The sequence below is a fragment of the Panicum virgatum genome, chromosome 2N (assembly GCF_016808335.1).
Source record: "Panicum virgatum strain AP13 chromosome 2N, P.virgatum_v5, whole genome shotgun sequence".
Taxonomy (NCBI): Eukaryota; Viridiplantae; Streptophyta; class Magnoliopsida; order Poales; family Poaceae; genus Panicum; species Panicum virgatum.
Genome location: NC_053146.1, coordinates 48,256,624 through 48,281,441, shown reverse-complemented (window position 1 = coordinate 48,281,441; position 24,818 = coordinate 48,256,624). Strand labels below are relative to the sequence as shown.

The window sequence follows — 24,818 nt, the reverse complement described above, 5'->3', positions numbered from 1 at the left end:
GTTAGACCCTAAAAAGAGAGCCTATGCTCTGATACCAATTGAAAGAATCGTGGCCCAAGAAGGGGAGTAGAATTGGGACTTTTTCAATTTCTATTCGTCCTTAGCCTACCACTAGTGTTGCCCAAACCTAAAATTCAAAGACCTAGAAACTAGAGCACACTAACATGATGAATCTAAGTAGGTAAGCACACTAACAAAGCCATCATCCTAAATGAGCACACTAGATAAGCAAAGGCTAGTCCAAATGAGACAAACTATCAAGAGCAAGTCCTAATCTCAAACAAGCAAACCAAGAGCAATAAACTGAAAATGCTTAAGTAAAAAGCTTGAATGTAAAGAGAATGGATAAGAGACAACTAGATTTTTTTCCCGTGGTATCGAGGAGTTAACGCTCCTCCCTAATCCATGTTGGAGCATCCACAAAGGGTTAAGCTCCCTTGAATCACAAAGAGCAAGTATCCACTAAGAATATTCCTTTTCTATCTCCGAAACGGCGGGCTTCAAACCGTGTACAACTTCTTCTTCTTGGGGCTCCCACAAACTCCAAGAGCTCACCAAGAGCTTCCGATCACCAAGACCATCTAGGTGTCATCAAACACCAAGAGTAACAAGCTCTAAGCATTCACTTGACCATCACTCAGTTGGCCCTAAGGTTCTAGCACACTTGCACCCTTCCAAGGATTGAATTCTTGATTGAATTGGTTGATCTCAATGTGTGGATGTATTCTCTCAGCACTTGGGTGGCCTCAGGTCTTCCAGGGTTCGAAAGGCAGTGAAGAGACCCGAGGTACCCCCTTAAATAGGCTAGAGATCACCAAATGGCTGTTGCCAACAGGAGGGTCGGATCATCCTATCCCACTGGCTTTTCCATTTGAGCCGTTATAGTTTAAATCCTTGCCGATGTCATCTATCCGATGCCTTTGTCCGACGCCCTGTGATCAATGCGTCGGATAATCTGGTCCAGCTGACATTTTGAATTTCAGAACAACGGCACTTGATCAATACTCCTGTTAGTTTGTCCGACGCTCAGAACCAACCACGTCGGATCATCCAATCCTGAAGCATGAATTCCAACTGAGAAAACAGGCTCTCTGGTACATCATCCGATCTATTGTCCGACGTGATATTTCCCACCATCGGATAATCCGATCCAACAGGCATTTTTCAGTCCCCCAAAACATGCTCTCTGAGTAATACTAGCACTCAAAATCCGATCCTGCTTTGATTGCGTCGGATAATCCGGCTTCTTTGATATGTTTATCCGACCCATTGTGTTCGGATAATCTGAACCAACTGAATATTTCAGGTTTCTGTTTTCTGACTTGGAGTTGATTTGAGTGCCAAATCTTTCTGCTTTTCTGAGTTCCATAGCATGTCTTGAGTTGATCTTAAGCAAGTGTGCAAGAAATCTAAGGCCAACTCTTTGAATGATCAAGCTACTCACTTAGAACCCCCCTTAATAGTACGGTCACGAACTAAAAACTATAAAACCTAAACTAAATCAAGTGTCCTTCATCTCCTTGTGACACTTGAATCTAGAAAGGTCCTTAGCCTTGTGAATTTGAGTCCGTGACTTTGAATGTTGAAATTGAGGGGTCTCCTTTCATTTGCGACTTTAACATATTAACGATAATTTCTTCAAAACACATGTTAGTCACAAATATTGTCACTAATCACCGGAACTTACCGTTTAGCATCCACGAGCCTAGATGCTTTCAACAGAGAGAGAGAGGGGGGCTCCCCCCCACAACACACACACACACACACACACACACACACAGAGAGAGAGAGAGAGAGAGAGAGAGAGAGAGAGGACTGCTCCGATGACATCTACTCTATAATGATGAATTGTAGACAATGTCCATTTTAATTCTTAGCAACAAGCTCGATCTTACCTATTTAATCCTCCATATTTAAAGATTCTCATTTGAAGATAAAGTAGACTCTTTAACCTTAACAACCGTAGAGGTTCAATGGACAAAGGATTTGTGCAATGCAGAGAGGGACTGGCAAGGGGGAACGAGTCATCAATGAAGTTGACATTCATGATTCTTCAAAAATTGAGAAGCATCCTTTTGTGCATTGGTGATATCGGGATTCATGATTTTCTCATCTATAAAACTATCCATTTTTATTCTTTTAGTAAACAAAATTACAAATCAAGGTGACCTATAAAACTTTTCATTAGAAGATTTCCATATTTTCGACTTATGATGGCTCATGCAATGGTCAGCTTCATCATCAATCTATTCGAGGCATTGTAATGTCCTCCACCACACAATACTGTGCTGGTATTGAGTTATGATTACGGTAGGTCCACTACATTATAACGTCAAAAGAGCAATGAAATGGGATTTCTAATTAAAAGGTTATAGTTCAAGATTACTTGAAAACTATGTTGACTTTTAGAAACGGTAATGTATGGTCCTTAAAGCCACAAAAGCTAAGGTTATAGTTCAAAGTCACTTGAAAACTAAGTTGACCTTTTCGAAACGCTAATGTATGGTCCTTAAAGTGACAAAAGTAATTTAATTCAAACAACGGATGGAGACTTGTACATATGTTGCCTTTTGTTGCACTTAAGAGCCCATTATGGTTTCCTTAATCAGCGACGCCTTCATCCTCGTTGTTCTTGGTTTTTTCTGTACAAAAGACACTTATTTTAACTAAGAGAACCTAACACACCAACATATCAAAACATTCTATGATTTTTTAATATTTTTTACTATATTTAGGGCTTTCGATATTGAACACCACCTTTTGAATCTTACCCCACATGTGATTTCCCCTCTATTTTATGGATAGAATACAGTCAATGACCGAAAGACCCCGATCTCCGCTACCGATATTAAGTAAATACACTTCTTGAAAATATGTCCATTCTTTTCAAAAGAAAAAATATCCATTAGATTTGCAAATTCTATGCGATAATAATGAATAAAAACGAATTGGAATATCAATGTGAATAGAATTGTGGAAAATTTACATCGTTGGCTCAATGGAAAATAATTCATTTTTTATTCGCTGTTTTGCCTGTACATATACATTGTTTGTTGCTTTTTATTCTTGACCCGATCCGTATTCGTCCGTGTATACAGATGCAAACCCATCTAGCTACACCGGTCGCTACGTACACGGTACAGTATGAAGTACTACCCTTTGTAATCAGAATGCTGGTACATGGGCAATTTGTTTGGGCTTGCAACCCAGCGGCAGCACGTGATACGCACTGGGCACTGCTCGGGCCACATGCACGGTGCTCTGATCCAAGGAAGCTCTGCACCGTACTGTACCGACGGTAAAACCACCTTCCCATCCTATCCCTGCAAGTTGACGGCGACACGTACGACACCCCCAATTTTAATTTCCGATCCGACGAGTGGCACGTCAGCGAAACATTGACCGGCCAATCGGAATGGCTGGCGGCATGGCTTCCCCATCTCGGCATCTCCTCTCCTTTTTTTCCTGCGGCCGAGAAAAAGAAATTCAGGGCCGGGAGATGCTTCCAAAACTGTAGCAGTGCTTGTCCGCCCGGGGGGACCTTTCCAGAAATGCACGAGGAGGAGAGCCGGTGCCGGGGACGGGAAAGACGGGGTGGACTCGATCCCGGTCCCGTGCGTGTAGAAAAGCTCGCTTTGCAGGGACGGGGGTGAAAAATGGCGGACGGGTTAAAACAAGGAGAAAGAAGGGCGCAAAAGATCCTCGGGGAAGCCCAGAAAACGAACGGCTGGATGGATGTCTGGCCTCGGGGGAGGGGGAGATCGCAGACGACGACGCTGGCGGTCGGAAGCGTCACGGGTCTACCTTGAAAGCTGCATCTCCAAACTTCCAATCCCTCTCTCCAAAACACCCAGACACCCAGAGCGACACATATTCCCTCCCACCACCCCCACCGCCCACACGCTCCCCGAGGCAGGAGCACACACCCCACTCGTCTTCACGGCCCCACTCCGTATTCACCGCCGCAGCCCCGGTTAAAGGAGCCCCGGCCGGTCACCCGCTCGCATCGTATCGTCGTCCACCTCCGCAAAGGGAAGAAGTTAAAACCCCAAGAAACCTTCGTCGTCGGCGCCTCGTCTCCTGTAGCTGTGGGAGGCTAGCGAGAGCCGGGGGGGAGAGAGAGAGATAGATGGAGAGGTGCGGGAGCTGGGAGTGCGACGCGGCGGCGCAGGCCGCCGCGCAGAAGGCGGTGCCGGCGCCGTTCCTGACCAAGACGTACCAGCTGGTGGACGACCCGGCCACGGACCACATCGTCTCCTGGGGGGACGACCGGGTCTCCACCTTCGTCGTCTGGCGCCCGCCGGAGTTCGCGCGGGACATCCTCCCCAACTACTTCAAGCACAACAACTTCTCCTCCTTCGTCCGCCAGCTCAACACCTACGTGAGTCGCCTTGCTTGCATGCTCTCAGCTGGTGCCAGCGTGCCACGACGTGTTTGTGCTGGTTCTTGTTGCATGGACTGGTGGGTTGACGACGGCAATGTAACGTTGCAATGCAGGGCTTCCGGAAGGTCGTGCCGGAGCGGTGGGAGTTCGCGAACGAGTTCTTCAGGAAGGGGGAGAAGCAGCTGCTCTGCGAGATCCACCGGCGCAAGACGTCGGCGTCCACGGCGTCGCCGTCGCCCCCGCCCTTCTTCGGCCCGCCGCACTTCCCCCTCTTCCACCCGGGCGCCCCGCACCCCCGCCAGTTCGTGGGCGGCGACGACGGGGTAGCGATGGCGGCGGCCGCGCACGGCATGGGCGTCGCGTTCCCGCACCCGCATTGGCGGGAGCCGCACGCCGCCGCGCCGGTGGCCACGCGGCTCCTCGCCCTGGGCGGCCCCCCGGCGCCGTCGCCGCTGCCGCCCGCCGAGGGCGGGGCCGGCGGCGCGGGGCGCGCGGCCACCGCGGCCGTGCTGATGGAGGAGAACGAGCGGCTGCGGCGCAGCAACACGGCGCTGCTGCAGGAGCTGGCACACATGCGCAAGCTCTACAACGACATCATCTACTTCGTGCAGAACCACGTGCGCCCCGTGGCGCCCAGCCCGGCGGCCGCGGCGTTCCTGCAGGCGCGCAAGAAGCCGGCCACCCCCGTCGTGGCCGCGGCCGGGCTCAACAACTCCGGCGGGAGCACCACGTCCAGCAGCTCGCTCACCATCGCCGAGGAGCCCTCGCCCCCGCCGCAGCAGCAGGCGGACAAGAGCGGCGGCGGGGAGGCCGGAAGCAGCGGCACCGCGCGCTCCGCCGCCGCGCCGACGATGCTCTTCGGCGTGCACCTCAGCGCCGCCCCGGGCGCCAAGAGGCCGGCTTCGCCGGAGGAGGACGCGCACGAGCCGCCCACGTCGCCTGCCAGGAAGCCGCGGCTGGCGCTGGAGGCAGGCGCCGACCTAAGCCTGTCCGTGGCGGCGGCCGCCTCGTCCCCAGCTAGCACTAGCTAGTCGGCGGCTAGCTCGCTCACCTGGCTCGCGCCTAGGCAACTCTGCATGCTGGGGCAGCATGCAACCGCGGAGGGGGGGCCGTTTTGTTGTTCTAGCTCTGGTTCGATCGACGTGTTCCGTTTCAACTGGTAGATGAGAAGATCGCTTCTTTTTCTTGATGCCTTTTGGTTAGGGTTGTACTCACCGCTAATTGCACACTGGTGTGCCAAGCACCCGCAATCTAGTGCGGGTGCGTGCCATGGATCCGATCCCTCCGAACTACTAATCCAAGCCATGCAAGTTGTTGTACAGAAGTAACTCGTGATGATGAAGTAGCAGCAGTTCAGGTAGCCACTGATGAATCCAGGCGGGCGCGAGCACAGGGAGCATGCATGCAATCTTTTGGGCGACGAGTCCGGAAAGAGCTATCTCTTTCATTAGAACCGCTTTTCCCGAGCCCGTCTCGCTCTCTCTCTCTCTCTCTCGTGACCTTTTGCGTGCTGCTCATGGGATGGGAGTCAAAGATGTGAAAGGCAGTTACAGCTGCGCCTGCGCAGGGACTTTGCTCGCCCATCTTTCGTTGCAGTCGCCGCTCACATGCATGCCGTCACAAGTGACGGGTCGATCGATCAGGCTGAGGGACGAAGGAGTACGTCACGCGCGTGCGTACAGTCTCGTTCCCGGGAGGCCGCAGCACGGCAGTGCACTGTGGGTACAAGCCAGTCAGCTAGTGGTAGCCCTAGCTAGCTAGCTATTCGGACTACTACTAGTAGTAGGTAGCTGCAGTGGACTGTCCGTGCGGGAGAACCGACAGCGCCATGATTAGGCGACTGGCGCCAGATCTTCAGAGCGAGCGGTCTAATCCGGAGCCGGAAGCGTAGAGACCGGGCAAAGAGATCACGGCTCGGCGGCTGGCGGCGGCAGCGGCTACCTTCGCCTTCGCTTCTCTCCGGGTGGCGACTGGCGAGTGGGTGGCTGAGCGGGGGGGTGACGGGGTGAGAGCAAGGGATGGCTTGAATGCAGCAGCTCCCAGCTCAGCTGCGGTCATGTGGTATTGTGGTGTGGGGGTGGGCTGGCATTGGGCTCTGTTTCTTCTGCTGGCTTCTGCCGCTGCGGCTGCTGCTGTGCTGCGCATGGCCTGCGGGTGCAGGGCCAGCACGAGCAGGCAGGCAGGGTCTCTGACCGCTTCCGTTCCCTCGGAACGTGATAGTTCTGCCAGATTCCCCCGGTCCGCACCATGCAGGGCCGAGGCCCCACTATTGTGTCCAAGCCAGCCACTTCCTCTTTTCTCCTCGCATCAATTTCCCTCCGTCCACCGCCGGCTCCCGCTGCCGCGAGTAGGGATGCAGATGGCATGGATATTTCTCCAGTTATTCAATTTTGATCTGGTTTAGAAGAATTTTATCCGTTTGTATTCTATTTTAGATATTCAATATTTGTAACAGATTTAGATACTAAAAAATAAATTTTTATGATGCCGATATTCATTATAATATTATCCGAATCCGTATTCGAATAAAAATATGAGAATAAATATGGTATTAGCAATATTCGTCTGTATTCCATCCGTTTCCTTTGCGCATGTAGCTGTCTACTCAACGTGCTTAGGGATGGTAATGAGTCAGGTAAAGTGCAGGTAGAGTAAATACACATCTGCGATAATACTTGAAACTCTAAGGTAAACCCACAAGTCTAGCAAGTAGAATTTTATACGTGTACCCATATTTGGCGGGTACGGATCAAATTTGAAATACCCATCAGGTATATTAATGATTGCATAAAAAACTTAACATTTGGTCATATAAACTATCATGTTTTGAATTTATCACTCATGCAAGTGATTGCAAAGCATAGTAAAATAGAAAACTTAACGGTTCATCTTGCACCATTTTTTTCATATCCTCAGCATTTATTTTGTAGCCGTATGCAAGGAAATGCGTTCAATTCTAGCCATGTATTTTATCTAAAAAAATGCAAAAATGATGCATACACTTCTCTACAAACACTAAGCAAAATGTCAATGTCATTTCCACATCTATTATTTCATATAATCTCATTATCAATCTATGTAGTTCATACAATCACAAGAAAATAAGATATAAAATTAGAGAATGGTATGAGTTCACTAAATTATTTAAAGTATTTCGGGTACCTAAAGGGTACCTACGAGTAAGAATTTTTACCCGTACTCTACCCGCGGGTAACCCGTACCCGTACATGCAAGTAAAATTTCATACCTGTACTCTCACCCGTTGAGTTAGGTATCCGCTGGTAAAATTGCCATCCCTAAGCGTGCCAAGCCTCTCCATTGAGCACCCTAGCTCAGATGCAATAAGTGCATTTCGAATCCAATCCTAATTATTTTAGTCATGCACTTTACTTATCGAATTAGGGACTGTTATTTAAGGAAAGCTTACCATAATGTTCCTCAACCTATTCTATCCAGTATGGTATAGAAAGCGCTTCATCTTGATGGAACAACAAAAAAGAATACAAGAGATGGAAACGAATACGAGACCTTAAAAACAACCAATGTTGATACAGTATCTCGATGATATTAGTACATAACCTAACTATTCAAATGTATGTCTAATCTAGTATCTATTAGCTAACTCAATTTTGCCACGAGAGGATATACCATAATTTATGTATCTTACATGAATAGTTACATTTTTAAAGTTTTTAGGAAATAAAATATAAAAATCATATCTTACTTTCATCATGAGTTTCTTCAATACAACGGTTCAAAGTAACCACTGCTCAATTAACTCAACATATTCTTCATAAAATAGATATATTAAGGATGGCAACAAGGAAATACCTAGTTAGGAATGTTGCAACATTTTTGTGGCCCTATGGTAAGGAAAATCCCATATTTCATAACTTCCAATAACTTAGTGGAGTCCACCCTCCTCCACCCCTCCCATAGCAAAATATATAAATCGTAAAATATTAACAATTCAGCATTGCTTAAATGACAATTTTGATTAGTAAGTATAACCTAATATGGCTTCTGAAAAATTTAGGTACTCATTTGGTTTGGTGCCAACCAATAATATCTTCTCTTTCAAGGTTTCAGAAGTTTCTAGTAACTTACCAAAATTTTGGTTGCAATGACCAATTTCTAGGCATGAACCAAATGATAGCCAAATTTTTTTGGTATGCCTTGATTTTGGCATGGCAAAAATTGGTAGCAAACCAAGCAGGCTCCTTGTGCATAAATACCAACATCTTCGGGGTAGGCTTGTGCAGTGCGCCCACCAGTTCCCGGTTCCATCTACAAGGTCCCTGGCCGGAGACAGCAGTCCAAGACAAAAATTATTTAATGCGTAAACAAATCTAGATCAGCCCAGGCCGGTCCCACGCTACCTCCTAACCCCACCAGTCTGCCTGCCTGCTGGCTGGCTCAGAGAAGATGCTCTGGCACACGGGGGCGAGCTGGTGGCGGGGCCCCCGTCTTCTGAGAAGCTGGAGAGGACGGAACAATCAACGGCCGCGATTCCAAGGCCGTTGCCATGAGACCCGAATCCGTGAAAGGGAGTGCCCTGTGGCAATCACTTCTCATAATAAAGGCGTGAGTGCACGTCTCCCGAGGCCGTGTCGACCGGCCCTTTTCACTACATTTTCTTTTATTTCCCTGTGTGCTGTGTTTCTGTTCATCTTGTACCTCTGGCCACGTCCTTGCCCTTTTGGCCATAGCTGGCCCTGCTCGAGTAAGTGAGTGGGAGCACGTAGGTAGGGTGGTGGCTCAGCGATCTTTGACCAGCCAGGCTTGGCCGGAGTCGGAGCATGCTACAGTGCAGCGCCTGGCTGCCGCTGAATGCGTAGGCGCAGCCGCAGCAGAAGGGTACTGTTGCTGTAGCGGCCCTGGCGCAGTCCAAGGGATGGATGGATCCGATCAGGCTTTCTGGACAAAGATGACCGCAGGATCATGGGGAAAGCTGCAGCCATGGCCTTGACCCGTGGTAGCCGTTTGGTCTAGGCCAGGGCCGGCCGCGGCCTCGCAGTCGCAGGCCTGCTTTTCCTGATCGATGATAAGAGGGAGGCCTTGCCGCGATGCCGCCGAGAGGCTGCCGGGCCGGTGCAGGGCACGCGGCTCTCGCTGCTGTTGTTTGTACGTACGAGTACTCGGGCAGTTGGCAGGCGCTTAAGTACACTGATTCCACTGCTCTCCGAGCGTGGTCCGGCGAGAAGCCACGATCTGATTGCTGGTGCGCGTGAGACCATGCGCCCACCGCCGCCCAGTCGAGTGTGTGCGCGTGTCGTGCTCAACGAACAGCTTAGCACTCGTCCACACTATGCAAACAGCTAGTAGATGCCATGCGCCTTCAATAATTCACGTACTACATGAGTCGGAAATGGACACCCACAAGTTGATACTAGCTACCACGTATACGTGAATTCCGAACAGTTGGTTTTAAAAAAAAGATCGCTGTCAGTTCGGTGACAATGCATGCACGGACCCGGGCGGAATCCTGCGATTACCTCCAACTGTTTGCAGGATCTCCCTTACAGTTACAGGTCAGTCCCCCCGTCTCCCACATCGTATCGCATAGGCCTTTTCTACAGACTGCTACACTACTGTCACTACATGTCTACATACAGTATCTCGTGTATTCTATGCTAGTACATGACAACATTGCCCTGCTGCCCACATTACGCTTGCCCTAGAGCTAGCTAGCAATAGCATACACACGCGACGCGATCTGTCTGTCGAGAGAGATCCTGGAGCAGCAGCCTGGTTGCAGTAGTGAAGAGGATTGCCGCCCGTCCAGGCTTTGGCAATTTACCTTGGGCGCGGCGTTTGCTTTGCCTGCTTCGGAAATGAGGCTCCGCTAGCTTTCATGGTTTGACAGCAGGAGGACAATCTTTCGGCAGTGACTAAAAACCGCTTTAACCATGGCCGCGCACGGTGTCAAAAGCGTCGCGGAATACTTTATTGATTAGGCTTTGACCGCGACAGAGTTAACTGCGTGTGTGAGAGAGCCCGAGCGGGAGAGTGGGCGTGTCAGTCCCTTCCTCGTGCGTGCCTTTCCTACGCCTCGCAGCCCTAGCGCCATGCCTTTCGAGTCTTTTGGAGCAATCTTTCTTTCTCCTCCACGCTTTTGCCTCTGTGTGTGAGAGAGAGAACGAAGGGGGCCGGCAGGCCGGGGCTCGTTCGTTCTTCGTTCAAAGGCGAAAGCTTGGTATAAAAATGAAAAGTCAATCGGAGCGCAGGGGAAAGGAAAGGATCATCCAGCCATCCATCCAGCGCTGGGACGGAATTTCTCTGCAACCCACAATGTGGTTGCTGTGCATGACTGTTCTTCCTAAAAGGCCAAGCCCAAGCGTCCACGCCCTTCACCGATCACCTATCATCAACTCAAGAATTCTCGGTTCAAAAATAAAAGTACCACTAGCTAGCTAGTAACGTACTACGTCCAACGTGTAACGTGATCGCTTGGTTCGAATCTCACCAAGTACACCCAACAAAGTGCGCTCGCTACTATCGCAAGTTGGCAACGCGCCCCCTCCGGCCCTCCCCCTCCCTGGGGATCCTGCAAGCAGATTGATGCGATGCGCATGGCCCCCCCTGCCCGGCCTGCAGCCGCGCCCGTCACTGTGGCGAAGGCATCGCGGGCGACGGGCGTTGCGTCTAGCGGGGCAAGCATGGAACAGTCGCCGCACCATCACCGAACAGTGCGGCGGCAGTGGCCGGGCCGGGGATGCTGGCTCGGCTGGGCTGGCCCTGCCGCTGCCGCTGGCACGGCGATTCCGCCTGCGCCTGCAACCTCTTGCAGGCTGCAACAACAAGGCGATGATGATGATGAGGTGATAAGACGCGACTCGCGACTGCTGCCAGACCGGACCGGACCCGGCGGAGTCCGGAGATGCCATGCGCCTTCAATGGCGTAACGCCAGCCGCGGCCGCGGGGGCCGCGCGCCGGACAGCGCCACGGCGCGCGGCGCAGCCTCACTGCCTCATGTCGCGGCACTCGCCAGTCGCCGCAGCTGCGTGTTTGTGGGCCGTGTGCCGTGCGTGAGTTCTGCGAGCGGCCCACCATCCTGCCTCGGCCCATCGCAAGCGAGTTGAAAGGATCGAGCCCGCCTGCGCGCGCGGTGCGAACCGACATGCGTGCGGCCCGCCCGGCCGAATCAGGAACCGTATCCTAGTCCTACTCGAATCGAATCTACCAGGATCCAAAAATATCCCGTCCCTTGATCCGCAGCGGTTACGCTTCGGCCTTGGCAGGGGGGCTGCCTGACTCGGCCCCACTGTATATAGGCGCCGAGGCGTCGTCGCCGTGTCCAACTCTAACCACACGTAGCGCGCACGCCAGCCACCGCCTACATCGTCGCCGCCGGAGTTCCCGCCAACGTCGGGATCGGCCTCGCCGGCGGCATGGAGGTGGGCGGCGAGGGGCAGTACCCGATAGGATTCCGGTTCAAGCCCAAGGAGGATGAGCTCGTCGACTATTACCTCCTCCCCAGGCTGCAGGGCCGGCCGGCCGTGCCCAACGGCTGCGTCGTCGAGGCCAACGTGTACGCGTGCCACCCAGAGACGCTGATCAACGGTATGGCCGGCGCGGCGAGCGATTCCCCGTTCTGCATTTGCTGGCTGATTTCCATGGCGTCGCGGTGACCGCCCTGTTTCTGTCCGTGTCCGTCCATCGCAGAGCACAGGGGCGCGGGCCGGCAGGAGGAGTGGTACTTCGTGTCGCCGAGGGCTCGCATGTACGGGAACGGCGTGAGGCCGGCGCGGAAGTCGCGGGACGGCCGCGGGCGGTGGAAGGCGTCCACGGCCACCAAGGAGGTGGCCCAGGTGGTGGTCCGCAACGGCGTCAAGTTCTGCAAGAGCGTGCTCAACTACTTCGAGGGCAACCCCAAGAAGGAGACCAGGACCAAGTGGATCATGCTCGAGATCACCGTCCCCGAGTACGAGGTCAAGCTCGACAGGCCCGGCGCAAGAAACATTGTGCGTTTCAATTCGCCACGACTTCTTTCTTTCTTCTTTCCTTACTTTCCTTTTCGGTTTGATTCTGTCGGCACCTCGCTTGCACCATTGGCATTGCTAATCCCCGTGTGATTGGCCGCAGTTGGACGAGTACGTCATGTGCAAGATCTACGTGTCCCCGCAGCACAAAAAGAAATGCGAGGACGACGACGACGACGACGAGGAAGGCACCGGCTCGGCGTGCGAGGAAGAAGAAGCCTGCTCCTCCACGCAGCACGGCCAGGTCACGGCGGAGCCCAACTTATCAGTGAAGCAAGCCGGCAAGCGGCCCATGGTCGAGCAGCCGCCGCAGCGCGGGCGCACCGCGCCCGCCCGGAAGCAGGCCCGTCGAGGGAGCCCAGGCATTGGGTCCACGCAATCGAGCTGCTCCACCAGCAACGCCGCCGCCCCGACGGAACTGTACTACGGTGGTGGACCGGGCGCCCACCATCATGGCCTGCAGCTGCAGGCAACAGCGACGATGCAGCAGCGGCCGGCAGGCGCGTACAGCGGCCGGGCGCCAGCGACGCCGCCGGCCGGCGCGTGCGGTGGCCGGGGACATGGGCAGATGCCAACGCTAAGACCGGTGGTATATCAGCCGTTCTCGGACCTGACAGGTCACCCCCTCGGCCAGATGGAGATGGCGGCGGCGACGCGACCTCCGAACCCGGCGACCAGGCCGCAGTGCTCCCCGGGGAGCCAGCCGCCGCGGCACCCGGGGACGGCCTTCACCTTCAGGCCGCAGGTGTCCCTGCAGTGTTTCTACGACCAGAACTACCGAGCCGTGCCGCAACCGCCGGCCTACGCGTACGCGTCGCACCTGCAGAGGCAGGCCGTCCCTCGCGGTCATGGTCCGTCATACAGCGGTCACCCTTATTACCAGCAGCGCAGGTCGTTGCCGCCGCCGGCGGTTGGTCACGGTGGAGCAGCGAGCGCGGGGAACGGCGCCGCGCGCCTCAGCGTCAATGCGGAGCAATATTTTGTGGATCTGGCCACGATCAACACGTCCCTTGCCGGAGGGTGTACGCAGCGGGCGGCGGCGCCGGCCACCCTGGTCGAGTCACCCGCGCCCGCGCCCGCGCCCGCGCCGACCGGTGTTGCGGAAGTGGAAACCGAGACTGGGAAAACGTCTGGCTTGAACACGCAAGACGCTGCTTAGACGCTAGTTGTGCTCATTTGTGTCATTTTTTAATAGTAATTTTGTGTCATTCTCCTGATGGTAAATCTGTACTAGTTGTACATGTTCAGATGGCAACGCACAGTATAGATGGCCAAATGGGCCGCACTAGGCACGACACGAAAAAACCCTATCCTAACCTAGCACAGCCCACGACCTATAGGATCAGGGTCGACCCGACACGATGTATAGGGTAGTGCCTAGGCCTAGACTTCGACCCATAGTGTTGACCCTGACCCGACACGACTAACGGGCCTAACCCGATCAGGCATGACTAATTTTGTATCTAGAACAATTTAGTCAATTAATAGCCCATACTTCCCCACCCAACTCTAAATCCCTAACTCTCCCGCACTCCATCCACCCAACCCAGCCGCCGCAGCCACCTCTGTCTCTCGATCTCTCCCTCCCCCACGCGATCTTAGTCTCTCTCCCTCCCCCACGCGAGACTCGATCTCAGTCTCTCTCGATCTCTCCCTCCCCCACGCGAGACTCAATCTCTCCCTCCCCCACGCGCGTGTGCATGGGAAGGCCGGCCCCCGGCGGCGGCCGGTGGGCAGGGGAGGGCCGCCGAGCGGCAGGCACGGGGCCGCACGCTGGGGCGGCCGGCGAGCTGCGCGGGGCTGCGTGTTGGGGGCGACCGGCGAGCGGCGCTTGGAGTGCGCGGGTCAGCCGGCGGGTGCGAACGGCAGCGACGTGTGGGGGCGGCCGGATCGACGACGCGAACGACGACCAGCATCGACGAGCGGCGGCGGCGCGCAAGCTGCGTCCGGCGAGCTGCAGCGGAGGTCGTGTTCCATGGGCTGACGTGCTGGCGTGCTCGTGGGTTAGATGGGCTGGCCCGACACGGTCCAGCGACTTTCGTGTCGTGTCTGGGCCGCTGGCTCAGCCCATGAACCAGCCCAACATGACACAATTAATTAAGCGTGTCTAAGTGGGCCGTGTCTAACTGAATCGTGCCAAAATCGGGTCCATGTCGTGTTGGGCTGGGCCGCCCATTTGGCCATCTATAACGCACAGCGCAGTACCTGAAAACGTCTACTACTAAGCGTTTTCATTTTCAGAGCACATTTTGCCCCGGCCAGCCAATCCAGAACGTCAACGAAACATCCGTCTCAACCACTTCGAGTACTACTCCTCCATCCAAAAAAAACAATTCTTAAATATTTTGAAACTTTGACTAAGTTATATTAAAACAGTAATAATATTCATGATCAAAGTAGGTACTTTAGATTAGTTATAAAATATGTTTTTATAATAAATCCGTGTTGAGATATAAATGTTAATATTATCTATAATTGTGTTCGGTTGGCCCATTTTGGACTGCTTGCGGCTAGTCTGGACTGCTCCTGCTGCATGCAGAACCAGCTGTCCAGCAGCCGGCTCATTTTTGCAGTCGTTCAGCAGCAGCTGCTGCTCCAACATGGCCACTCCAAAATCTCCAGCCGTTCAGGATTGGGCCTTCCGAACGGCTGTGCTGGACAGCCGAAGGCCAGCCGCTGGATTAAGCCCAAAACAGTTGATACTAGACCAGCCGAACACGGTGTATTATAAATTTAGTTAAATTTGAAATAATTTGATCGTACGGATCCTATAATTATACTTTATGTGGACGGAGAAAGTACTAATCTTCATAGCACATGGGTGTAACCATAATGTAACTTAAAATTTAGCTCCACTTGCATGTTTGCCCATAAACACTGCCTCGATTCTGAGCGCTTAGATCCAGCGTGGACTCTATCTGCGTATTAATTCTGCTGAGATAGACATGAGCAGCGAAGTTGACTTCCAAAGCGGTGACGAACGAACCAGCTTGAATGATAGCAGAAGTCAAATCACAACAGTAGCCGACTAGGCCTGCCTAATACAGCCACAAAGCCAACCTGTTTGACAAGTTCGCAGGACGCACCTGTGCTTATCCAATAACAAGTTCGCTTTCAGCTTCCAAGCCGCGGCAACCGAGCTGTCTCAACTCTCAGTCTGAACCCAACGACTCTGCCGCCGCTCAAGACAGACGCCGGTTTGTTCCCGCCAACCAGAGCGCGCGCGGCATATAGCGCGGGGCGCCTCAGCCCAGGTCAACGCTCCCCGTCCGCCTCCGCCACACCTGCGTGCCGTGCGCACCCACGCTTCATGGGCGCATCCGCGCGCGCCCCACGCCGTCGCCCCACAAATGCCTCCGCCCCCGCCGCCCGCCCCGCCGCGCGCGCTCGCGTTCCTGGGCTTGGTTCTCGCCGCCGCCGCCGCCCTCTCCGCCGGCGGCGCGGTCACGGGGCCGCTGGCGACGGAGCTCGTGCGGCCCAGCTTTGTCGCCTCTAACATCCTGTACGTCGACACCGGCGGCGCGTTCCTGGAGTCCAAGAGCGGCGCGTTCAGGGCCGCCGTGGTCAACCCCGGGAAGCAGCAGGGCAGGTTCTACCTCGCCGTCCTGCACGCCCCGTCCGCCACGGTCGTCTGGTCAGCCAACCGCGGCGCGCCGACGACGTCGTCGGGCCCGGTCCAGCTCACCGCGCAGAGGCTCACCGTGTCGGACCCCAATGGAACGGTGCTCTGGTCCACGCCGTCGCAGCTGGGGTCGCCCGTCGCGGCGCTGCGGCTGCAGGACAGCGGCAACCTGCAACTGCTGGGCGCCGGGAACGCCACGCTGTGGCAGTCGTTCGATGCCGCCACCGACACGCTGCTCCCGGGGCAGCTGCTGCGCGCCGGCGCGTACCTGGCGGCGGCGGCGGGCGCCACCGACCTCGCGGAGGGGGATTACCGGCTCGCCGCGACGGCCGCGGACGTGGTGCTGACCTGGCAGGGTTCCACGTACTGGCGGCTGTCGAACGACCTCCGGTCCTTCAAGGACCGCAACGTCGCGGTGGCGTCCGTGTCGGTGAACGCGTCGGGGCTGTTCGCGGTTGCCGCCGACGGCGGCCTCGTGTTCCGCGTGGACCTCGCGGCCGGAGCGTTCCCCGTGCTGAAGCTGGGATACGACGGCCGGCTGCGCATCACGGGCTACCCGCTGGTGAACTCCTCGGCGTCGCTCGGAGGCGACTTCGTGGCGCCGGCCAACTACTGCGATCTGCCGCTGCAGTGCCCGCCCCTGGGGCTCTGCTCGCCGGCCGGCAACAGCTCGACCTGCACATGCCCCCCACTCTTCGCGGCCTCCGCGTCGACCCCCGGCGCGTGCGTACCGGGGGACGGCTCGGCGCTCGCGGCGCCGGCCTCGTGCCAGAGCAACAACAGCACCGCGCCCGTTTCGTACCTCGCCCTCAAGGCTCAGGCTGCCTACTTCGCCACCAAGTTCGATCCCCCGACCATGGCCGGCGTGAACTACACGGCGTGCCGCGGCCTGTGCACGGGGATCTGCGCCTGCCTCGCCTACTTCTACGACAGATCCTCCCGGAGCTGCTACCTGGTCCGAGAAAAGCAGCTCGGCTCGCTGTACTTGAGCTCGTCTGCTTCAGCCTTGGGATACATCAAGACGGTCCCTCCGCCGCAGAATGGTACAAGAAACAAGTCGGCGAACCGCACCGTCCCAATCGTCTTGCCATCCATCGCGGCGTTCCTTCTCGTCGCCGTGATCGCGTGGTACGCGTGTTGGAGGAGGATGAGGAAGAACGGCAAGAAAAAGAAGAAGGCCAAGAGCTCCGGCGCGAAGCAGATGCATATGGGCCGTAAAAAGCCACCGTCGTCGGGAACGGGTAATGCCGACGGCGATGACGATGCGGACGACGACGACGTCGTCGTACCGGGCATGCCGACGCGGTTTAGCTACGCGGAGATTGCGACAATGACTGGCAACTTCGGGACCAAAATCGGCTCCGGCGGGTTCGGCTCTGTGTACAAAGGGGAACTTCCTGGCGGCGAGGGGCTCGTCGCGGTGAAGAAGCTCGAGGCCGCCGGCGTGCAGGCGAAGCGTGAGTTCTGCACCGAGATCACGGTAATCGCCAACATCCGGCACGTCAATCTCGTCCGCCTCCGCGGCTTCTGCGCGGAGGGCTCTCGCCGGCTGCTCGTCTACGAGTACATGAACCGGGGCTCCCTTGACCGGTCGCTGTTCGGCCGCACGGGGCCGGTGCTGGAGTGGGGGGAGCGCATGGAGGTGGCGCTCGGCGCGGCCCGCGGCCTCGCGTACCTGCACACGGGTTGCGACCAGAAGATCGTGCACTGCGACGTCAAGCCGGAGAACATCCTGCTGGCCGGCGGCGGGCAGGTCAAGATCGCCGACTTCGGCCTCGCCAAGCTGATGTCGCCGGAGCAGTCGGCGCTGTTCACCACCATGCGCGGCACCCGCGGGTACCTCGCGCCGGAGTGGATCAGCAGCGCCGCCATCTCGGACCGCGCCGACGTGTACAGCTTCGGCATGGTGCTGCTCGAGCTGATACACGGGAGGAAGAACCGGGGCGAGCAGACCAACAACAATGTCGCCGTCGTCGGCAGCGGCGAGGAGTTGTCCGGATGGAGCAGCGCGGCGGCGGCGTCGATGCCGAGAGGCGCCAGCGGCAGTGGCGACGAGTACTTCCCGATGGTGGCGCTGGGGCTGCACGAGCAGGGGAGGCACCTGGACATCGTCGACGCAAGGCTGGAAGGCCGCGTGGACGAGGCCGAGGCCGCGCGCGCCGTGCGCATCGCGCTGTGCTGCCTGCACGAGGACCCCGCCCAGCGGCCGAGCATGGCCGCCGTGGTGCGGATGCTGGAAGGCACCGTGTCCCCACCGGAGCCGCGCGTCGAGGCGCTCGGGTTCCTCCGCCTCTACGGCAGAGGCTACGCCGCCGGAAGAAGCGCGCCGACCTCATCCCTGCTCGCCATGGCCGGAACGTCGGGCTCAGCGGGCACGCCGTCGTCGACGGCTGGCGCGTCGCAGCTGACCGACTCGCTGCAGGGCGTGTGAGCGCAAAGATAGCAGCACTAGACGATTCAGCTCCTGCCACGTGGCACGGATCACCGATCATGGCGCCGCGCCGGACTAGTGTGCGTGGTCACGGTGATGACATACCAACTGATTTTTTAGACGGGAGGGACACGACAGGTACAACAGCACAGAATAATGGTCGTAGCAGAGAATAAACTAGTTGACAGTGGGGTTAAACTAAGATTAGGTATGTTGGTGGCTTGCGGTGTGCCGACCTCCAATTATTGTATGCTTTGCTTTGCTTGCATTTGCTCAGTACACTTGATTGGCGAGATGGAGAAGGTCGGTCGATGTAGAGATGTATATAATCGGTTGAAAAAACAAACAAAGAAACATGGGGAAAAACCATGGGAGCTGTGCATCGTCGATCACAGGATACGACTGCTCAGGCTCTTGTATTCTGGGACGGCGCGGTATGGGGCATGCTTTGTCAGCTTTGGACAATGGGCGTTCAGCCCTCTGTTGTGACATATGACTTTCAAGATCCAACATGTGAAGCAGGTTCCAACTTGACATCTGCCATGAATGTGAACGAGCCATACCATAAAAATGGACTCACAATCTAGTTTGGCTTTTGCTGATTCAATGATGTTTTCTGTGCTCCTATATTTTTTTCTGAATAATTTGTTAAGGATGCACTGCCTGCAATACTTTCTCCTTTTCCTTGACTTGGGAATAATTTAGCAACCTTCTGTATATCTGTGTGATTGGTCGAGGGACCCATGGCCAAGCGGGCCCACTTAAATAATTAACCCGAACAGAGCCTGAACTCTCTTTGGAAAACTTTCTCACTCCTGAGCTTGTAACTCTCAATCCTTTGAGCACTGGGCTCAAGCAATACAGCCTACCTAACCCCAACAGGATGTAGGATATTTAAGTCTGAACCGGCATAAATCTTGAGTCATTGTGTGCTAGATCATATCCGATCTAACACACAACAACACATTTACGAGTAGTTTGGTAGTCGGCCATTTCTAGAACCGACACTGTGGTTCTCAGATACTCCCTCCGTCTTGAAATGCAAGGTATTTTTGTTTGTCCTAGATCAAAATATTCTAAATTTGACTAAGTTTACAGAAAAGTTTAATAATAGAAAAAATTAATAATATTTTGAATGTTAAATAAGAATAATTAGATTTATTATAAAATATATTTTTATAGTTTACTTATTTGATGTGTTTGATGTTAATATTCTTCTCAAATTTAATCAGACTTATATTACTTTGACTTAGGACAAAGAAAAATATCTTATACTTCAGGACGAGGGAGTAGATTTAATAAAGTGCACAGGCAGTTTCTAAACTTGTATGGCATGTTATTATATACATTCTTGAACTATTAATTACAAATTTATGTCAAGTGTTTCCCTTGAGGTCTAAACCTTATTGATCAACACCTAATCACTTAGTACTATGTCATACGCTGACTGTGCCGTCATGAACAACAACTAAATGCCCCCTCTCGTCGAGTTTTTTTTGGAAAAAGTCTAATTTACTCCTCTGAACTATAGCCAAAGTTCAGATAACCCCCTAAACTATTATTTAGTTCATTTTATCCTCCAAACTATGCTCTTAGCTTCAAACTACCCCTAATACAATTTGTCTTTTTCATTTCTTCATGCATAGACAGAGTTTTAAGTTAAAACTTTACAAGATGTTAATACACATCATAACACATGTTAGAAAAAAACATCACAATTTTGATAGGTTAGAATATTTAATAATAAATTAATCATTAAAATTTAAAATTATATGAAAAATAATGATGAAAAAATTATAATAATTTTTTTAGTATGCATTGTGATGTCCACTACTACCATGTAATTTTGAAATTAAACTTCAACTTGTGCATGGAGAAACAAAAAGACAAATTGCATTATGAGGTAAAATGAACTAAATTGCATAGTTTATGGGATAAATTGTACAAAGTTATAGTTTAGCGGGTTATTCACACTTTGGCTATACTTGAAGGGAGTATTGAACTTTTTACTTTTTATATTGTCTTTTCACGTGGGCCTAGTAGTGATATGGATGCTGATTTGGGAACCCTTGAACCACTTACCATGTTTAGGCTGAAAAAATCTAAGTACCTTCGGTGCATTTTACTTATCTAACACTGTCAACCTTAGTAAGTTTCAACCATCAACATGGAGAATGTATACCTGATAATATAATTTTTTTATAACTCTGAAGATTTGCTATATATCTATGTAAATGCCCCCATAATGGAAGATTTGTCATCCAAATTTGTAGCAAAACCTGAACCGTTGAAAAAATTGCCATCAATTTGCACCAAAACTAGAATAGTTGAAATCCACGCATTGAACTAGCTCTTGCTGCAACACATTGTTTTCAGCTCTTTTCAGATTAATCTTTTGACACACCAAATCAACAACCTTTTCCGAAATGAACATTAATCTATACGATATTGTCGTGGTGTACAAACCCACAGCCGGGTGGCGTAGTGCACCCGCCTAAACCCAGAGGGTGAGTACTCGGGGGTTAACTACGATTAGTCCAATCTCAGAGGAAGAACACGATGAACACAGTTGGTTTAGAGTGGTTCGGGCCGCCGGAGCGTAATACCCTACGTCCACTGTGTGTTGTATTGCTTGCGCTCTCCAGCTGAGTCTCGAGAGAGTCTGAGGATCTGTGTGTATGCTCGAGGGAGCTTGTCCTGTGCAGCGAGCGCCTCCCTTTTATATCTCAAGGGAGGCGCGTACATGGCCGTTGGGTCCCCGACAGGTGGGCCCCAAACAATGTAGTATAAGATAACGTACTGTTCATACATTATGGCGTTGCAGATTAAGGAGATCTCATTCCCGGATTTCCCTGGTTTGTCCGTGGGAATCTTCCGACCGGAGTGCTTTGCCCTGTCTTATCGAAATGGCGCCAGGGTGTAGCGTGCGGCGTTGCCTGCAGCGTAGCTGAACGGCCGTGTAGCTTGCGGCGTAGGCGGCATGATGGAAAAGTGTCGTGCCGTCGTATCCATTTAATGCGGCAGACAGGCTCTGCGCGGATGCGGCGCAGGCGGCTGCACTGTGTACCTCGGTAATACGCGGTCTACAGTGTCGACTGACAAAAGCTGCCCCGTGCCCAGAGGCAGCAGAGCCTGCCTCAACCACTCGCACTTAATGCGGGTGGGTGAGGGAGCTTCCAGCGGAAGGCTTGCGCCCGCGTCTGCGTGACACGTGACGGCTCCGGACCCCTCCCGAGCAGCTAGCTGAGCCGAGAGATCACGGGGGTCCGGATAGGCACGTGGAGGTCCCGGACCCACCTGCGGGGGTCCGGGTCCACGGTCACAGGTGCTGAGCATTTCCACCTCTGGAACACGTGGTGACACCGTACCCGTCCCCGAGCGGGAAGCGGGTCCGGGACCGTTGGTCCGGTGAGATGGAGTCGGACCCCAGGAGTCCGGCTGCTCAGCTCCTTAGGGCGTAGTTACGGATAATTACGCGAGTCTTGGCACAGTAGGAGTAGGTACCCCAGCCGCAGGGTATTCTATACGAAAAGGTTGTTAATATTTGATCGGGGTCATGTTACAATATGATATATTATACATAATTCTATACGAGTACATTTACATTAGAGCACAAACTTTAGTGCCATCAAATGACCATACGAGGGCCAATTAAGTACAGCCCAAACAAGTTGCATCCAATACGATTTATCAACTTTATTATGACTTGTAACTTCTATCTTTCCTATTCTGACCTCATAACAGACAGTAGTAACTATTTTGTTCAAAATTACAATCCTTTGGGGGGAAATCTTTATAGTCACCAATGCAATATGGTACCGATGAAAGAAGTACATTTTCTGTTGAAGTTTTGGACCTTTAAGCAGAGGCTTTCAGCTCTGCCAGCCCTTCCATTGGGACAGTAGTTGGAGCAGGCGCTCCACCTGTCGTTGGCCTGCAAAATTTTACCAGTTGTTACAGCGGTCTTGACAAGGCTGGTTAGCCTATAGAAAAGATCGTAGTCAGAAACAGGATCAGATATCTACTTACAGTCCAATCATAACTTTGAAGGAATCATAGATCACCCACTGGGCTCCTGTCAGGGTACCGACCATCAGAATGCGAAGAGGAAGGCCGCGCGTGAAAAGCCCCACTAGGCCAAGGTTCTTGACAGCCTGAGGAATCGAGATGAACAACACAAAGTGATTATCACATCACATATCGCCGGCAGAAGAGCAGTTACAGTGGGTGGGCTTCATCTGCGCTCTGCAATGTGGGCTTACATCTCCGACAGTGGCTCCCTTGGAGTTGTTCAGGAAGGAGACCAAGTTGTCGGCGGGGTGCGAGACGGCGGCGCAGAAGACTCCGGCGACGTAGCCGCTCCCGAAGCTGACTCCGAGCTGGAGCGGTTTGCTGCACTGGTCCTTCGGCGTGGGGATGAGGTGCTTGTAGGTCATCTCCACGATGTTCTCGTATGTCGCGAACTTCATCATGGTGTCTGTGCACGGAGGATGGAGAAGCTCAGTTCGGAAAGACCATATGCAGAGTATGGATGCTGTCTGAAACTGAAAATGCATGTACTTACAAGGAATCTGTCGCCCCCAAAGAGGAACAAGTCCTCTGAACAGCCTGAAAGTTGGCAACTTCATCGATCAGTTTGTCAGCACAGCCCACTCTTTCAAGTTTCAATCAAAGCTCAGAACAACATAAAACAGGCAGCCAGAGCCCTGAGCTGTGGTGTCCGATCCTACTCGTACATACCCTGCATATCCCTCGGACCTGACGATCTTGGGGAAGCCGTCGCGGAGCCCCCTGGCGTACCCGGGCTGCGTCTGCACCCTGACCTTGACGGCCTCCATGGGGCAGAGCGCGACGTCGGCGAACACCTCGGCGGTGGCCGAGCCGGCGAGGTAGATGAGGGTCTTGTACTTGGCGGCGTACTCCGGGCCGGCGAGGTCGGAGTACTTCTTCTTCAAGACCTCGTAGATGCCGTACTTGAACGCGCCCTGCGCGCTGTACCCCAGGAGCGTGGGCGCCCAGCCCCTGAAGAAGCCCCGGAGGCCCTGCTCCCTCATCACCACGCCGAACGCGGACGAGGTGCTCTTGTACTTGGCAGGGTCGATCTGCATACGAGACCATGTTGCATTTCGCCACCTTAGGAATCAGAAGGCTGCTCTCGTTCAAAAAAGGAAAAGGTAAAAAAAAAGATCGAGCAGCAGGGTGTTTAAGCTGCTGTGTTTTTTTAGATGAGATCAGCTAAGCTGCTGTATGTTGCTTAAGGATGTTCAAGCGGGCCGGGCCGGGCAAAGAAACCAATAGGAGAAGCCATTTCGGCCGTGTTCAGCTGGGCCAACTAATGCAAGCAAATTGCCAATCAAGGTCTTGTAACCTCGGCCCAGCGATACTAAACAGTCTCCACCAAATGGGGAGGGAAAGTTTCGCGCACGCACTGACGTCAACTCCTCTATGATGAGGTCCAAGCAAAAACCGTGCAGAACACAACTATTCCTACGCACCTGGATGTTGCACTTGATGACGTCGAGCGGCGTCACGGCGGTGTGCGTGAACCCGCAGGCTGCGGCCCCGCTGACGGCGCACGCCGTGTAGTAGGCCGGCGAGAACATCTCGATCTTCCCGAAGGGAGGCTCGCTCGGCGCCCCCGCCACCACCGCCGGCGCGGGCGGCGCCTCCCTGCCGCCGGTCGCGCCGGACGGCGGCGGCGCGTAGAGGAAGCTCGGGAGCAGCGGCTGCTGCTGCTGCTGGCACGGCGCCATGGCCATGAGCGATGCTGTCGCGTCACGTCGGCGTTGGAGGAGGCTTGGGCGGAGCTCGAGGCAGGCGCGGCGATTTCACGGATGGCTCGTGGCCTCGTGGGTCTCTCCCGGGCGGTTGGAGCGGCCGGCTGCCTGCGCGCCCAGCTGCCATTTTATATGGGGAAGCTCGCGCGACGTTGCGTCCTGAGGTTTGACCCGCGCGACGGCTTGGAAGGCAAGGCGGCCGGCCGGCCGGCGGCGAGGCGTGTGGAACTGGGGCAGCTTGCTGGGTTCTTTCCTTTTTGTTTCTTTTCTTTGTTTAGCGAAATGCTGGGTTCTTTCCTGGAACAGGCCGCATGTACCTGCTCCACTGGGTGCGCACTTGGTTGCATGTTTTTTCAAGTTGTAAACTCTCAACAATCCTTTTGTTTGAAACGGGAAACAACGATTTAGATTCTAGAATCTGGTAACTAATAGTACCTGTTCCTGAATGCGAGGTTTGTTTTGGCTTTTGTCACGTGTGCCTTTGATTCTTCTCGTTGCAAAGCGACCCAAAATACCGGCGAACCATCTATGTTTATAATGGTCTCCAAGCTAAAGGTAGAAACACCCGGCATATTGGACTCTGTCTAGCTACTTTGAAGATGCACGTCTAAATATCTGTTC

At 53.7% G+C, this 24,818-nt stretch overlaps 4 protein-coding genes across 4 annotated transcripts; 3 read left to right on the top strand and 1 right to left on the bottom strand.

Moving 5' to 3' along the window:
• Positions 1–3,878: 3,878 nt before the first annotated feature.
• LOC120660867 (heat stress transcription factor B-4c-like) lies at positions 3,879–5,744 on the top strand. Its single transcript, XM_039939512.1, has 2 exons — positions 3,879–4,381; positions 4,498–5,744. The coding sequence occupies exons 1-2, from the start codon at positions 4,130–4,132 to the stop codon at positions 5,413–5,415; spliced, it is 1,170 nt and encodes a 389-aa protein (XP_039795446.1). The 5' UTR covers positions 3,879–4,129; the 3' UTR covers positions 5,416–5,744.
• Positions 5,745–11,655: 5,911 nt separating this feature from the next.
• On the top strand, positions 11,656–13,591 carry LOC120658871 (NAC domain-containing protein 2-like). Its single transcript, XM_039937013.1, has 3 exons — positions 11,656–11,948; positions 12,051–12,349; positions 12,471–13,591. The coding sequence occupies exons 1-3, from the start codon at positions 11,777–11,779 to the stop codon at positions 13,524–13,526; spliced, it is 1,527 nt and encodes a 508-aa protein (XP_039792947.1). The 5' UTR covers positions 11,656–11,776; the 3' UTR covers positions 13,527–13,591.
• A 1,982-nt stretch (positions 13,592–15,573) lies between these two features.
• On the top strand, positions 15,574–18,722 carry LOC120660866 (G-type lectin S-receptor-like serine/threonine-protein kinase At5g35370). The gene has a single exon (XM_039939511.1). The coding sequence runs from the start codon at positions 15,718–15,720 to the stop codon at positions 18,418–18,420; it is 2,703 nt and encodes a 900-aa protein (XP_039795445.1). The 5' UTR covers positions 15,574–15,717; the 3' UTR covers positions 18,421–18,722.
• Positions 18,723–21,957: 3,235 nt separating this feature from the next.
• LOC120660865 (mitochondrial phosphate carrier protein 3, mitochondrial-like) lies at positions 21,958–24,386 on the bottom strand. Its single transcript, XM_039939510.1, has 6 exons — positions 23,916–24,386; positions 23,161–23,522; positions 22,985–23,028; positions 22,683–22,897; positions 22,450–22,574; positions 21,958–22,354 (listed from the first exon to the last, which is right to left on the bottom strand). The coding sequence occupies exons 1-6, from the start codon at positions 24,177–24,179 to the stop codon at positions 22,279–22,281; spliced, it is 1,086 nt and encodes a 361-aa protein (XP_039795444.1). The 5' UTR covers positions 24,180–24,386; the 3' UTR covers positions 21,958–22,278.
• Positions 24,387–24,818: the final 432 nt, after the last annotated feature.